Source organism: Chenopodium album, chromosome 16, assembly GCF_948465745.1.
Source record: "Chenopodium album chromosome 16, dcCheAlbu1.1, whole genome shotgun sequence".
Lineage (NCBI taxonomy): Eukaryota > Viridiplantae > Streptophyta > Magnoliopsida > Caryophyllales > Amaranthaceae > Chenopodium > Chenopodium album.
The window spans coordinates 3886904-3904269 of record NC_137849.1 but is presented as its reverse complement, the minus strand read 5'-3'; the positions used below and the strand labels follow the sequence as shown (position 1 = coordinate 3904269).

General features: G+C 35.1%; 3 protein-coding genes across 4 annotated transcripts; 1 reads left to right on the top strand and 2 right to left on the bottom strand.

Moving 5' to 3' along the window:
- Positions 1-914: 914 nt before the first annotated feature.
- Positions 915-4187, bottom strand: LOC145586094 (cysteine proteinase inhibitor 6-like). 2 transcript variants are annotated; one of them, XM_081642831.1, is made up of 5 exons: positions 3859-4187; positions 3000-3222; positions 1688-1833; positions 1102-1270; positions 915-1021 (listed from the first exon to the last, which is right to left on the bottom strand). In XM_081642831.1, the coding sequence occupies exons 1-4, from the start codon at positions 4084-4086 to the stop codon at positions 1115-1117; spliced, it is 753 nt and encodes a 250-aa protein (XP_081498957.1). In that variant the 5' UTR covers positions 4087-4187; the 3' UTR covers positions 915-1021; positions 1102-1114. The 2 variants fall into 2 exon arrangements, with proteins under 2 accessions (XP_081498957.1, XP_081498956.1); XM_081642830.1 differs by having other exon boundaries at positions 915-1270; positions 3859-4186.
- A 3425-nt stretch (positions 4188-7612) lies between these two features.
- Positions 7613-9382, top strand: LOC145583759 (formin-like protein 20). Its single transcript, XM_081640739.1, has 2 exons — positions 7613-7685; positions 8631-9382. Exons 1-2 carry the CDS (start codon positions 7613-7615, stop codon positions 9380-9382), a joined length of 825 nt encoding a protein of 274 aa, XP_081496865.1.
- Positions 9383-11676: 2294 nt separating this feature from the next.
- On the bottom strand, positions 11677-17272 carry LOC145584691 (putative protein arginine N-methyltransferase 3). The gene is made up of 7 exons (XM_081641499.1): positions 16847-17272; positions 15655-16215; positions 15424-15521; positions 13852-13930; positions 13475-13735; positions 12778-12945; positions 11677-12316 (listed from the first exon to the last, which is right to left on the bottom strand). The coding sequence occupies exons 1-7, from the start codon at positions 17144-17146 to the stop codon at positions 11861-11863; spliced, it is 1923 nt and encodes a 640-aa protein (XP_081497625.1). The 5' UTR covers positions 17147-17272; the 3' UTR covers positions 11677-11860.
- Between the last annotated feature and the right edge of the window lie 94 nt (positions 17273-17366).

Below are 17366 nucleotides of genomic sequence, written 5' to 3'. Positions count from 1 at the left end.
TGATAGCACAATAATAAATACGAAATAGAATGATTGTATGTTATTCTAATAACGTAGTATATACGTAGTATCAGTTTTTGCTCTAAGCTTCTAATTACAGTATAATAACATCCAACTATCCAAGCCTCCAAGGATTTGGTAGATGGAGAAGGAACATTTCAATCCCAAGGCCAAGCACATGTACACTCAAAACTTTGATGGCCGATTGGCGGTGTATTGCCTAAAGATTAACTTACTGGCATTATATTCATTTGTTTGATTTCAATTTTCATTAATTCAGAAATTACTGGCATTATATTCATTTGTTTGATTTCAATTTTCATTAATTCAGAAATAATTGGTTCTATTAAAATAGCAATTGATTAATTCCTGATTAGAAACTAACACCCTACAAATTAGGGTTTTAGATCAACGAGGGGAGATATTAAAATAGATGAAAACAAATGAATTATGTCAATTGAATTTTCAAGGTTCCTTCAAATTACGTTTGCTTCAAGCCTCAAACTTGATGAAAATTCAATGGAGCAAATTAAGAAGAATGAGATAGAAGGTGAAGGAGAGGAGAGACCATATTCTGGGTGAATGAATGAAAAAAATTGAAGGGTTATTTTTTTTTAATTCAATATATATGTACTTTAACAATACATAATTTTTACAGTACAAACAATACACATCATGTAAAGAAGACTCATCGTTCAAAGAACCTTCCCAGCATGTGATGAAAGGAGAGATAGAGAGAAATTACGACTTAAAAGAAAAAAAAAATTTATTGTTGCACATAATGTATGACAACTATTTTTTGTAAATATTGCACATAATATATAACACAGAGGTAGTATGTATACCTAATGCTGTAATCTATAGATTTGTAAGTTGGAAGTGTAACCTCTCTTTTAAGAAAAAAGAACAGAGAATAAGAAAGCAAGCTTCATTACACATAATTAAAGTCATCATACATTGAAATAAGACAGTACCACCATCACAAAAGTTGAAGTTATTACACTCAAACCAAGTCAGCTGTACTTGCTACTTACTACTCCGTACGTACTAGTTATTACGAGTATTACTTAACCATCAGAAGCCTTATAGACGAGGATCTCTGGATCTCCAACACTCAATCTTTCTTCTCGAACTCAGGCTCAATGTTGCCCATCTGATTAAGGTTATAGTTGCCTTCGCTGTTTTTGTGCACCTCCACATTGAAAGACTCCTGCTTCTCTCCTCTCTTCACTTTAAGGTGCAGGTTAAACTTAGCAGTGTCTTCCACAACCTGTCATTTAAAACAGTTTGGATCAGAGTTTAAGCATATATTGTCCTTGTTATGCAGCTTGACTACCTGAGAAACTACGAATATCACTGAAAGTTAATTAATTATTCACACTCAGCAAATCTACCTCAGCCCCAGATCAATAACAAGATGGGAGGCTACTAATAGATAATTGACCCCAAACCTCGGTTCTATTAGTCAAATCTTTATTCACTCTGTTGTTTATAATTGTACTTCCAAATTTGCAAAGGTGTGGGAAGAAGTTGGTATTTTTGCTTAATTTGAGATCGAATCAAATGCCCACATATACACCTTTTGGGAGTATAGTTTCGTCTACCCTTCTCAAGCTAGGAGGGAAAAAAACGTGATTCTTACGATCCAACAAGACTTAAAGTGCCAATAACTAATCGGAGGACGAACCTCAGCCGTTGCATGAGAAATTTCTTGCAGTTCGTATGGGAATAAAGAGTTGGATCTTTGCTGAATGGTCTTGAGAGCATGATTTGCAGCATTTTGCACTTCAGGGTCGTGGACAGGCACATCTTTCCATCCTGGGGCATGCCCTTCTGTACATACAAGCAAAAGTTAGTGCCAGCACAGTGAAGATCACATAGAAGCAAAGCGATGGATGATGACAAGGAATAAATCACGTAAGAAAGACGTTTAATGAAAATTTCCAAAATTTTTCAGTTTAAATACCTCAAGAAATCAAGCAAAATACAAAGATCATACAGCAGCACAAGAAGTAGTTGGTCTCCATTCATCATAGGTAGTAATTCCCAAAATCATATAAGGGTTACCTAACAATCGAGTATTAGATTCAGTCTGATATGCATTTCACTACCTAACTATTTAAATTGGGCCAAAAATTACCCTATTGATGTTATAGACTGCCTTTGTAAATACACGGTATATGGGGGAGTAGAGTATATACCACTGGTTGCATCTTTTTCACAGAGGCAGAACTGAATACCTAATGAAAAAGCTGAGCAGTTGACTTAAGGATGAACAATCAACACCTAAATGCCTGACTTAAAGACGATACTTGTTGGTGCTCCGGTGCAATCTTTAGTGTGTTACAGTTGACAGGTAATTCCCATTAAAAACAACAATAACAGAAAAAGGTGTGGAGCCATTAGGCAAAATTTTAAAAACCTCGTTAAGGTACCCTAATCTTGATCAAAATTCTATCCAACCCACAACAGTTATCATGATTTAAAAAATGATGTCAATTGCTCTTGAGCCACTTCAAGGGACTCTAGATAATGAACTAAGTGAAAGTAAAAGTCCATCGTTTAAAGCAGAAGTATGAAGCAACAACTCAGCTACTCAAATTTTTAGTTGCTGGGAGAAAACAGTCAAATTAGAATAGCAAAACATAGAGAGTATAATAGTCATTGTGGAATGGATTACAAACTTACAGACAGCAACAATTTTCAATACCCTGCAATTAAAGTCACGCTCCGAGCCTATATGTAAACTATGGTAAAGAAACATATCAATAAGGTTCATGCTTTGATCCTACGAAAAATTTCGTAATCTTTTCTTTCGATTCATTTCATTTGTTCTCATCTTGTTTAAACCTAAATGCTAAGCGTAGTTATAGCAACTAGTAATTCTAAACCTGGTTATAAATGAAACCAGTCCATGATCCAGTGGCAAGCTCATACAAATTATCAACACCACTAACCGTTTTTGCAACGACAATTCTTAACATGAACCTTCATATTACCTCGATTAGCACCAAGGTCCGAAGAACTGAATGCAGCAGGGGACTCCTCAGTATGCTTGAATTCCTGCAATTCCTTAAAGTTCAACCATGGCTTCACCCATACCTTTGCTTCATACAGTTTCTTCTTACCGGCATCAATGGCTTCGATGGTGAAGTGGTGCAACGTACCGGCAACCACCTGTTCCTTTGCCTTTATAACCCTTGCGAACTCCAGCATACCATTCTTCATTCAGGTAAATTGAGAAAATATGAGAATAATGTTTTTATCACAATTCACAATACTAGTAATTTCTAAGCTTATTACTCCCAATGATTCAATGCAAAATTATGAAACGGGAATCTTCAAAAATTCATGCAAAAATATGAAACGGTTATCACAATATGGTACTCGAATTTTCTAAGCTTATTACACCCAATGATTCAATGAATGCCAATTATAAACAGGCAAACAGCAAATAAATTTACTTAAGTTTCTGATGGAAATAATTTGGAAGAAGATCATAAAGTTAACTAAATTCCTTAATTTCTCATGTAAAATGAATAAACAGCAAACAAAAATTAAAAACCCAGCAAAATTTATGATCAACACAGAAATCATGATCAAACCCTATTTTTCAAAACAACGGAATCAGAAAAACCCACAAAATCCCAGTAAAAATTATGCAAAACAATGAAATGGGTAAGTTCAATATTTGCAGAAACCTAAAAAACCAATAATAACAATTAAAACTCTGAATTGGCGTAACTACAAAAATTTGCAGAAAATTGAAAGAATAGGAAAAACCCAGAAAAATTCATGCAAAACTATGAAACGGGCAACTTCAAAAATTGCAAAATAATCAAGGAAAAAAAAATTAACCTCTTTCTTGTTGTGTTCATCAACGGCAAAACGAGCAAGGTTTTCAATCTCAGCATCATTGGAAACACCTTGAGATTCGCGCAAACCACCGAGAGTAGCCATTGAAGGTTGAGATTCAAAATCAGAGCAATACCCTTTTGATCGCTGGAATAGTAGGAGAGAGAAAAAGAGAAGAAAAACGAGAGATGAAGAAGAAGAGTGGTGGAAGAAGAATGAGATGCTCAACATAGATTTATACTATACCACCGTTTTTGTTTTTGGTTTTGCTTAATGAGTAAGTATCATTGAAGAGAAAATGGGAAGATGGATTTTTGCGAGACGAAAGTTTCGGTTGTTTGTTTGATTTTGTTTGCGGTTTAGTGATGACACTGGTATTGTTTTGGGCTCTTCTTCTGCCAAGTTACGTTGCACACTCACTGAGTTGCCGACTCTTTCCCTTTCTAAAAGTCCGACACGCAATGAGGGGCCGTGAATCCGAATTTTTGAATCGGTTTAGCTCTTAATTTCCCTCTATCATAAATATTCGGTTCAATTCAGTTCAGTTCTTAATTTCCCTCTATTATAAAATATTCAGTTCAGTTCAGTAAATGTGAACAGACTCTAACAAATATCATCAAAATACTATCTTACATGTCCTATCTCACACTACGTAAACTATTTTACCACTACCCCTCTTACATTGGCTTTCTTTGGCAATTAGCTGTTGGTGGCTGACTGTTTAATTTGGCTTGTTTGACCGACTATTGGAATTGGCTGTTTGTACTAGTTCGACCATTTGTTGTATGTAAATATATTGGAAAAATTGGCCACAACAACACCAACTATGACAAAGGTGCGTGTAGCAGCACAACCTTTCAAGGGTGCACTCAACATCACAAACTATGCACTTGGGTGCACATAACAACATAAATGACATTGGCAAAATGTAGATTTCTTCTAAAAGTGAAATCTTAAATATTTTTAATGCCTTTTTGTTTAAAAATATTTTTGATTAATTTCATTCTACTTAATTTTCCATTTTCCATCACATGTAATTAAATAACCATTAAATTGAATTATTTCAAAAAGTTTTCGCCATTATTTTCTATCGTTTGTTTCTTCAATTACTTTTTTTACATCTCATGTGATGATTGACTTAGTTTCCTCTTCCATTATAATTAATTTTTTCCCTTTAAATTAATTCTCTCTTAACCTCCACAATTTAAGTGTTGTACATCAAAAACAAAAAAATCAATTTGACATATCCTAAAATCCAACTCTAAAATTATTTTTTGAATTAAGTATTTGAAATCACTTTGTGGGTTTTGATATTAGTATTTAGAAAGTTACCTATGTATCCTGAAATCTTGTAGAATAAAGGTATTTAAATGATTTTATTTTTTATTTTTTATTTTATTTATCAATTTAGTATTTAACTAGGTGGAAAGGGATAGGAAACTAAGTCAATCATGTGAGATCAATATTAGAAATAGTAATTGGAGAAGCGAACAAAGGAAAATAATAGCACAATTTTTTTTTTTAAGGAATCCGCTTAATATAATGGTGGAGGTCAAGAAATGCTTAAATGAAAAAAAAAAAAAAAAGGTAAGGCTAATTTAGTTACGCATGATGGAAAATCATATATGTTTAAATAATGTTTAAACAATTATATAAAATAATAAAGATTCCACTTTTTTCCATGCAACCTTAGTTCATTAGTGTCATTTATGCTAATATGTGCACCCAATTACATAGTTTGTGCCGTAAACCGCACCCTTAAAAGGTTGTGCTGCTACACGCACCTTTGTCATAGTTGGTGTTGTTGCGGCCAATTTTTCCAAATATATTTGGTAAAATAAGTTGTTAGCTATGGGTTGTAACTATGACAAATGACCTTAATTACAATATTATGTGTACTTATTCATTTATCATCAATATTATTAATTACTAGTTACTAATTATTATTATTAATTAATAACTACTAATTATTAAGTACTAATTATTAATTATTAAAAGCAATACCAAAAAACTAGTACGACTATTTTTTTGTTTTTGTTGGAAAACTGGCTTTTCAACTAGCTAAAAACCCATTTACCAAACACGTTTTTTGGTTGTTAGACCAAAATAAAAAGCCAAAATCCAATTAAAAAGCTAACAAAAGTCATTTACCAAACATGGCCATAATCAATCGTTTTTCATCCACCTTTACCTCTCTATTCTACGTAATCCATTTTTATCATATACCTACTTAATTTTTTAATGCATTCCTAGATTAAAGAGCCTATAATAAATGAGTTGAAGTTCAAACTTTTAAGGACGGAAATACTTCTTAGAAAATAAAAATAGAATCATAGTAAAATTTAGTTAATATTTCACCAAATGGTCATTTTATGTGTTTAGGTTTAACTGTTTAACACGGATGTGCCAAATGCAGCATCAACATGTTGTCCTTCACAAAAACTCGATGGCACCTACGTACTCGAACAATTAAGCAAGTACAGTGAACTAACATTAAACAACATGAGCGCCTTCATTTGCACGGACGTGCCACATCCTGCACATAAGTGTTCCAGGACTCTATCACTTCTTCGCCGCCCTTTCAATGTTTCGTTTTTCAGTCATGCCCAAGTCATAACATTTCGAGACTACGTCTAACACTCCTAAACTTAATTATCTACATCTTGAGTTCTCGACACATTATTCAGATCTTCATATTTAATTTGTCAATCATATACTATGTTAAGTTCAACTAATTAATTAATGACTTTGTTAAAGTTTTGGAAGGTCGGTAACCAAGTTCTAGGATCAAATCTCAGCACAAAGCAGGTAAAGCTAAGGAAAATACAAAGGCATTTGATATGAATGGGGATAGGGTTGAAGGTAGCTAGGGATTCAAACGAAGAATTATTTATTATTTGAGGGATCCATTATGTTATCCTTGATTTGGTATGAGTTTAGACAAAGATAGGGATATTTAGTAAATTAATTAAATACCCTTACTCTCTTATTTAATTCCCTCATCCATCTTTTTTATCAAAGGTTCTACTGTCTTTTCATCCTTATTTTTATTATCCCTCTTTTTAAATCACATTACGTACACCATCTGCCCTGTTCCTAAAGATAAGGGTGAGTGTTAGATCCCTACTTTAAATATCGTGTATACATAACAATTCATTAATTTTCTAAATTGAGATAATTAATTTAACTTAATTTAGAATTCCAATAAGATAAAAACACCTTTTCTTTACCATATTTCAAAAAATTAATTATTAAACATGCTTGTTACATACAACAATGATGATGAAATGTAACACAAAACTTTAAAATTGACAAGGTATAATTAAATTATAATTGTAATTTTATAAATAAGAAAAGAGTACAGTTGGTGCAGCTGTCTCCACTACCAAAAATTGAAAAAATGAAGATAGTCGTGCTCACTCCTCCTCATCCTCAAAGTTTGACACATTCAGAAGTCAAACTCACCACCTTATCTCTCTTCATCTGTTTTTTCTATCTTCATGTCTTTTCATCATGCATTCTTGACCCTCTTTTGCTCCTTATTTTCTCCTTTCTTCTAATACATCATTCCATTTGTATTATTCACCATATTAAACATCATATACTCACCTTAGCTAGCTAGCTAGGTTTACGTACGTACGCACGCAATATTTTGTTTCTTTCATTATCTACTGTGTTTTACATTGCTTTGTTGAATTAAATCGTTTGTTGTCATTGTCGTTGTCGTTGTTACTGTCATCGTGGTTGTCGATCCATCATGTCAATATTCCGGCGATCATTCTCTAGAAGGCTTCCTGATCGTCTTCTTGAAATATCTGAACGTATATATGGTATATATTTCTTTACACTTGTATTATGATTATGCATATGCATATGCATGTCCTTTTAGCTTATTATACATTTTTTTTTTCTTATATGATCATACATAACTCTTATTATAACAAATAAATATTTGTGAAAATAGGGAAATTCTTATTCTTTAGAAACAAATTAAGGGTTTTGTCGTTTCAAAAAAAAAATTAATGGTTTTGTTATAATCTTATTGTTAGGGTAAAACAAAATGATATTTAACCTTTTATAACAATTAATTTTTCGTTGTAACTAGGGAATGGAGTCTAATTAGAATCCATATGCACATATAAGAATAATATTAATGTTTATGGTATATAGATGTTCCTAAATAAGTATTTTTCGAGCAAATAAGGGAATTCTAAATCAAGATGATTAATGAATACTTCTTCAAAAGACGGGGAACTAACTAAGAAGGATTCATGATTTCCCTTGTGCTACCAATCAATGGCTTTAGTATACCAATCAATGCACATTTCATCTCTCCAAAACTTTGAAACCTTTAATCTACAATAAACTCGGGTTATATAAGGATGTTCATGTCAACGGTTTTGGTCCTCACAACTTAAAGTCACAACATTCTAATGCACCCACATGCTAATATGCTATCATACATAAACGCATACACTAGCCCTTTTCATGTGTGCGTCCGCCGCTCCTAGGCCATTGCATATAATAATTGGTGCATTTTATATCGTGAAAAAAATTGAGAAATGAATTGAAGTGCGTAGAGTGAAAAAAAAAAAAAATAAAAATTGTGCATACATGAAATTCATGTGATGCTAAAAAAAAAACATCAAATTTTAGCATAATATGCCCCTAACTTTTAGATTAAGAGCAATGTATATATGCAGACAAGTAAGCGTGTTGTTAATTTCAGTCAAATAATGTTGATAAAACTGCCCTTTTTCACCTCCATCATGTAGTGTTCGAAAGCTGCTTCTCAACTTCCGTTAAGAGTGAAAAAGAATGCAAGTCATACCTAGGTGGTATTGTGAAAAGTTTGCATAAGTGCCATCCTGGTGCATCTGTCATGGTGTTTAACTTCCGCGAAGGAGAGCAAATGAGCTTACTGTCAGACATACTGATTGATTACGACATGACTGTGGTGGATTACCCTTGCCACTATGAGGGCTATCCTCTACTTCCGTTGGAGATGATTCACTACTTCTTACGATCTAGTGAGAGCTGGTTATCTTTAGAGGGTCAGAAGAACGTGATCCTGATGCACTGTGAGAGCGGTGGCTGGCCTGTGCTTGCGTTCATGCTAGCAGGTCTCTTGCTTTACAGGAAGCAATACAGTGGAGAGCAAAAGACTCTTGAAATGGTATATAAGCAAGCGCCAAAGGAACTCTCTTCTGTAATATCACCAATAAATCCTCGAGCTTCTCAGTTAAGATACCTTCAGTACATTACGGGAAGAGATTCAGCTTCAGAATGGCCTCCGTCAGATGCACCTGTAATAATAGACTATCTTCTACTGAGGAATCTTCCTTTACTTAATGGTGGGAAAGGTTGCAGGCCTGTGGTTCGAGTGTATTGCCAGGACCCTTTGGCAAAGACAAATAGTGCTCGGCTTGTATTTTCATCATTCATGGCAGATGAACCTGCTTTAAATTACTCAAAGGTAAAATTTCAGTCATACTTGGCTTTTTTGAGCTCTATAAATGCTCATTAAGAAAAGGAGGAAAGCTATTCTTAAACCCGGGGTCTCCATGCTATTTTCAGGCATGAAAAAACCATTCCCTTCTTTGCTTTCTTTGTCATAATAAGATGGTCTGAAATCTCAAAAGTAAAGCTCTCTAATTTTCAGAGGTTGTTTGATGCTGAACTGCAGGAAGAATGTGAGTTCGTGAAATTAGAACTTCGTTGTCAGATCCAGGGTGATGTTTTCCTCGAGTGTATCCATTTGCATGACGATCAAGTTTCAGAAGAAATGATATTCAAAATCATGTTCCACACAGGATTTGTCCGATCAAACGTATTGGAACTCAACTGTGATGATATGGATGTTCCCTGGAACACAAAGGTCGCTAGGAATTTCAAAGCAGAGGTAATGATGTGCTCCATTTAAATTTGAAAAATAACTTTTTAGAAAAGTAAGTTTTAAATAAAGGCTATTTAAGTTCAATTCAGAAGCTTCAATAAGTCCAAAGAAAGCTCAAATATAGAACAAAGGCTATAACTGATTAGCTGTATCTGTACTGCTGTACATGACTTATTTTATTTTTAATTTCTCTTCATGTTAGGTTCTCTTTCGAAACATGAATGAAGTACCAGTAAATATTACCTTGGAATTAGGAGCTGGGGAAGAATACAATGATTCCGACAATGAATTTTTTGAGGTTGAAGAGATTTTTACACCTATGCCAGAGAGCGAAGACAGGAAGGTTATCGACAGCACAATAGTTCCAGAGACAAATTTGGTGGATAATATTAACAGAGACTGCACATTACACAATGGCACTCCTAGATGGGATTTGGATGCTGAAGAAATAGGTGATATTTCTTCAGAACAGAAAGTTCTTGATGATATTTCTTCAGAACAGAAAGCACTCGATGATGTTCCTTCTGAACACAGAGCTCTTGCTGATATATCTTCAGAACAGAAAGCTCTCGACGATATTTCTTCAGAACAGAAAACACTCGATGATTTTTCTTCAGAAAAGAAAACACACGATGATATTCCTTCAGAACACAGAGCTCTTGCTGATATTTCTTCAGAACAGAAAGCTCTCAATATTTCTTCAGAACAGAAAACACTTCATGATATTCCCTCGGAACAGAAAGCTCTCGGTGATATTTCTTCAGAACAGAAAACACTCGATGATATTCCCTTGGAACAGAAAGATCTTGATGACATTTCTTCAGAACAGAGAGCTCTTGATGCAGGGAATCACAAACAAGCTTCAGAAGCAGAATCTGATATAAAGAATACTTCATCAAAAAATATTGTAGTGGTTGATTTATGTGGAAGCGAAATACAAGATGTGAAAGTGGAGATTGAACCAAAACCTGTCATTACAAGTCCTGCTAGACCAAAACAGAACAAGAAAAACAAATGGCAAGAAATCACAGCAAAGACAATCAAGCAACATAGGGTAATTTCACAGTGGGTGCCACGCGCAAAAACACCACAAGCGCCTGAGGCAAACAAATCGAAAGCACCAGTATATAAGTGGATTCCCAAAGGACCAGCTACACCTACAGAGGCTGCAGGTGGTGAATAAAGCAATAGGTTTTGCTGTTGCTGGTCATTTCTGAGAATTTTATTTGTCCATTCCAGCTAAGCTGATGGAAGCAAGTTCACAATTACAGTGAGAGCTAAAATGAGATAATGTATGAATTATGGGTACTTTAAATGGTACCTAATACTGTATGCATATTATAAGGTTGTATTGTTATTATTGTAGATATAATAACAGGTATTTCTGGGTCTTTACAGATTTCTATGGCAACCAATCGTGTGTGTATTGTTTTTTTTTTTTTTTTTTTTTTTTTTTTTTTCTTGTGTGTGTGTGTGTGGGGGGGGGGGGGGGGGGGGTGGAAGTGTGTTACTCTTCTCCCGAATTTTCTTGCTACTAATATGATATATCTGTGGCCAAGCTTCAAGGGGTCTGAAAGCACAAATGTTAAGTTTTGGTAATCTTCTCAAGTAATTACGCTACTTTAAGTCAGATCAGGTCCATCAGGATTCTCTACAAGAAATAGACGGTTTACTAACTGGATACCATTTCACTTCCTTCCTCTATTCATGTAGAGGAGAAGATACATGACACTTTTATTTTCAGTGTATGGACTATGGAGACTGGTATTCCATAGATAAGCTAATCAGAAGACATGAATAGGACAGTGTGGTCTAATATGATGAGTTAAACAAACTTTTATCAAGAAGCTCTGTGTTCAGTAGGTCAGATTCGAAAACAAGACAACCAAGATTATGCTGTGAAGTGAACACTTGACAATCACAAATGAACGAAAACATCTCCAATACGAGTGAAGTTTGATCCGACAAGGAAACAAAATTGGTGGATGTTTATATAAGGAGGCCATAACTGGCTATTAATAATAACTAATACATTGAAAATAAAAGGGAAAATAAGACCACTATCAATCAACTGATACAATGATAACAGAACAACAAAGATATAAGGCTCTAAGAGAGGTTAAAAATCTGTACAGGCCAAGCTTGTCTTCGGCAATCATGGCTGACTGCTGAAGTCTCCAGTGATATATCAATGGCTCGGTGCTGTTGTGCACGAACAATACTAATGCGTACCTCAATCTTCCAGGCTGGGCAGGAGTCAGTTCCAACGACAGCTGAACTCTTTGCATCAAGTCTTCCTGATGAGAGTCCTATGGGTTCCCTAAAGGTGAAAATTGACTGGGACCAATGAGTCTTCAGTGTGTATGGGGAAGTGGATAAGTTAGCAGGCATCTCTTTGCAAAATCTGCTTGTAAAACCAGTATCAAACCACAAAACAACTCCATGACACCATGTCACTCCATTTTTCACATCACTTGATTCGGTGACACTGCCCAACTTAGGTTGTAACTCGATGCTAGAAGTAAAATCCATGTCTTCAATTTTCATGGTTGCTAAATCAAAGTTCTGAAATGAAGAAATTGAGCATATCAGGATATAAATCTTCAGAGTCCACTATTCTAACAATAGGCTGAAGTTAACAAAGAAACGAATCAAAATATGCATGAAATTGAGCTCAGAGCAGGAAATCCAGCCCAAGATATCTATCTATTGCCCATGTTAAGCATCAACAACTCTCTACAATAATTTTTGGGTACATGACTCGAAATATATTGCAACTTTGCTCTTCAGAGGATGATTTAATTACTGTAATAATAGAGAACCCTTCCTCTAATCCTCCATGTTCCACCCACCCCGCATACCCTACCTTGGTGCAAGATCAGCCACCTAACATCCAGGACTTATTCATTACAGTTAACAGAAGCTCCCACTCTAACTCAACACTTAAAATGTAAATTATCTCCCACACCAAGTGTCAGGAAACAGGACAAATAAAATCTGCAGTACAAAAGATAAGGAGAACAAACCTTCAAAGTTGCAGTCTCAGTCACAATATCATGGCTATTGACAACATCAACAATGGGAAACTCAGCAGCATCTTTAACAAGTTCCTTGCCAACAGAAGACATGTCAATGCCATACACATTTTCCCAAAAGGGAAGACTGGTACAACCCTTTCCAAAGCCTGCAGCAAACTGAAGAAAATTGACAAAAGATATAAGTTCCTTGCAGCATCAATACATTCAAGAGGTAAAAGGAATAAATTTCAATAAAATTACAGCAAAGAGGTGCCATGATATTTGAGTAAATATCATGTGCCTGGTCATTAGAAGGCAAAAAGAAATTACAGCAAAGCGGTGCCATAATGTTTAAATAAATATATATCAAGTGTCTAGTCATTTTGAACATGTAACAAGTGACTCCTAAATGAAATGACAGTATGTGATACAAAATTACTTTGCCTCGACTCCTGAGAGCAGAAGTGACAAAAGAGAAAGAATGGGACAACCATGTATTAAACATGGAATAAAGATGTTTTTAAGCATTCAGTTAGTTATAGGAAACTTAAAACATTTAATTTCTGATGACTGGAAACATATATTCATGTTTATTTCAATTATCGGAAGCATTGGCTATAGAGGCATCTCACAGTGATTGTACAGGTGTACTAAACCTCAACAAATGACCATAAAAAGAAAAATATACAGTGATTGTACGGCTCACCATTGTTGCTGTATCAGGCAGAATAGCACCTCCAGGCTTCAGCCATCGATCCCGTGCAAAGAGGACAGAGCTGAGCATTGATTCATAGAGCAAACAGTACCCCATCCATTCACTCAATAAGACATCTATAGTGTGGGGTTCAATTGATACCGACTTTTCAATGTCCTCAATCATACCATGGACAACTTCAACTACACCAGAACTCTGGTTATTACCTTTGCAAATACTTTCATTCCTTAAAAAGCCGTTGTCTTTCGCAATCTACAAACAGTACAATACCCTTCATTTATTACAAAGGTTTATTTGATGAAGTTGATACTGATGTTAGTATTGTGAGATCAAGAAGTTAAGCTGAAAAGCTAGAAAGCCTAGAATACCTGAGTGGCCACAGCAGCCATCTTCTCACTTGCATCCACTGCAATAACTCTTGAAGCCCCAGCCTGGGCTGCAAAAAGACTGAGAAATAGTTACTAAGAGTAAGCTGAAACAATAGCAGGAAATACAGTATGATAAATGGTGCACCTGAGCTAGTAGAACTTATACCACAACATTAGAATCCATAATTTTTACCTGAAGACCCTGAATTGTTTTCTAGTATTTCCCTTACCTAAGCATATATTTAGTGGTAAAATGAACTAACTTGCCCTAATTTGAACTCATTAGCCCTAAACTGAAGTAAATAGCTCTTAACTGAATTTCTTTGAACCTATTAGACCTGGCACTCATATAGTCATATTTCAATGAGAGAAAAAACATTCCACTATAACACAATCTGGAGGTCATATACATACGAAGTGTGATTCAAAGTATTATTCCCTCTAGATTACATAAAATTTTAAAGAAAATTATCATGCCCTAGATCTGTACTCTACATTTTACCTCTTGTGCCTTTGATTCCTTCATTATGGTAAGGATAAAAGAAGACAGGGATAAAATTTTTGTTTCTCAAAAAGGGTCAAATGTATTCATTCAAAGTTCAAACAACAGAAAGAAGAAGGTATAATAGAATATCATCAATCAAAGTTGTCCTTTCTTTCAGCGATAAGCAATTAAGCACTTGTTAGCAATTTCTAGCAGTAAAATCTATAGTATCTTTAAAAAGGTGTTGCCCTTTCATGGAACATCGTCACTTGGAAGTTGGACCCTCCACCTTGGCAATGATAAGTCGCTTGCATGGTCCCACATAATGCAAGTTCTTTGACATGTTTACTTAACCTTTACAAAATAATATACATCACTCTATCCTCAAACCCATGACCTATCCACTCCACCCTCAAACTCATGACCTCTAATTTATTGGTTTAACCATTATTGATGAGGTGATAGTGTTAAATGCAATCACTTTTGAACAATTTATGAGATAAGCACGCTACATTCAACAATGCAACAAGAAGAGTTTTGCAACAGTCCTGATTTAGTTGCCTCCAGAACTAATTTGACCCTCCAACCTCTCTTTTTAACCTCTTCACTTTCCACCACTACTACCGCCTTTGTAACATTGCCAACTTCCAGTATTTCATTTCTTAGTAAATTTCATTCTGAAATCAAAAGCTAGATACCTTGTGCAACTGGTGCATCACACAAGATCAAAAGCTAGATACCATCGAGCACAGTGCCAAAGCAACAAAGTATATTAGTAATAGTTGCCAAAATTGAACAAATTCAATATATTGAATGGCATCCAATAGACTCTGCAACAAAAATTACAATCAAGAACTTTGGAGTAAGATCCATGTCTACAAGTAGGTTTTCAAAAAGCTTCGAACATGATACTATCCATTAGCAAACCACTAAAATCATGCATCAGAACTTGCAACAGTGCACAATGTAAAAAAGCAACATAAGAAGCACATATTTTCGGTACAATCACCTAAAATCCAAAATGTGCAGACAACAGCAAATACAGACATGATTGTACAATTCACTATACATCTATAAAGAGGTCTCACCTAAGTATACCGGTCCCACAACCAACGTCCATCACGGCAGCACCACCAAAAAGAGATGGATTTTTCAATATAGCTCGGCTATATGAATCCATTCTAGCCTGCAACACCATAAGGAGGTTTCTCAGTCACAGTAATGAGGCCAACATAACAAACATGTCATAGGATCCAAGAAATCTAAGAATGGGAATTTAATTGTCATGCAGAGTATAATTATTTGTATAAGTTCAGGACCTTGTCACTTAACATCTCCCGATGGATGCCAAAGGAGCTATAGGATCCAAAATAACTCTCATTTACTTTCTTAATCTCTGATGCTGCAACTCTTCCAAAAGAAGCCCTAAGGGACAGATTCTTTTGCATTTTATCAGATAAATCACGCTCAACACCATTCACCATTGCTTCCCTGGAAGAGCTAGCAATAGAAGTAGAAGGCATCACTTTCGTTACTTTCTTATTCGAATCAATTGGGCTAGAGGAATCAGCATCTAACATCATTTCATCATCAGGACATACTTTTTGCACGTCCCCCAATAAACGTGATAATTCCTTCGCTTCTCCCACTATTCGTGATAGTTCCTCCTCATCAATGGGTGGCATACACTCATCTTCAAAATCTTCATCTTGATCAAAGCTATAGAGTAAAGAATCCCCTTCCATGAACGGTTGCAAGTATTTATCATCATCCCACAAAAACTTCAACTCCTCCGAAAATTTTGTATCATGAAGATGATTTAGTAGCTCTTGATTGGACTTGCACTGATGGCCACAGCTCCAACAAGTGTTTTGTGCTACCTGAAAACAAAATCACCACATTGATTTACAGGACAAACAAGAAAAAATAATACCATAGAAAATTCATAAGATAATTCAGCAAAATCATTAAGCCCTTTTTTTTTTTTTTTTTTTTTGAGGAAAGCCGCAAAATGACTAATTATTAGAGTTCAAGCAAGAATCAGCTGCAAATTCATCCTCAACAATGCTTGGACAACTAATTATTTTTAGAGCTCAAGCAAAATCATTAAGCCCATTTGTCTCTTATTGAACCACTTTGATTCTCAGAGAATTAGCAAAAATTGTAAAAAGGAAAATTTAGCTAGAAAAAAGGTCTTATTTGGAATGCTAAAAGCCTAAGCTACTCCAATTCTTCATTTTTTCTTACAGTACTCATGTCGGATCCTGACACTCTTCCTGGACACTTCATTTAGGGCCAACATAATGAATTTTTTTCGCAAAATAACTGCACACTTGAACACGTACCCATGTCCAACACGAGTACCCAAGTCCGAATAACATAGTAAAAGAACTGATTCTAACACATTGTTAAAGCAATTATGAACCAAATTTCACATGATATAAACAAAATAACAAGAATCAAATTGAATAGACTAAAAAAGCAAAAGAATTGAAGATTAGACAAACATACCATAGCTCTAATGTAGTTAACAAGCTTGAAGCAGCCATAAAAGTCTAACCCAAAGCTCTTTTTCAAGCGAGGAAATTCAAAATGGTGAATTGAACGACAATGTTGAAGCAATGAATCGCAAGAACTAAAGCTGAATTCACAAAACAAACACTTGAATTCCGAATCTTCGTCGGCGTCATCGTCATTTTCATCAGCGTTCCAATCGTTCCAACCTTGATCAATTTCGAGCTCATCGCCATCTTCATCAATGTCGAAATCAGAATCTTCGAGGTTGTGGAATTTTTCGCTGTTTGACGCCATTGGAGGTAAGTGTGTAGTAGCTTCAATGGTTGGTAATGCAAGAATGGAGACGAGTCCTAAACCCTTTCAAAACCCTAAAAACACTCCTTTGGCCTTAGTCATTTAAAAGCATAATAATGCTTTTATTTGCTAATGCTTTGAAAAATAATTACTATGTACCTAGCTTAGGGCCACTAGGGGTGTTAATCGAGTGAGTTGAAAATGAGCTTGGGTGGCTCGA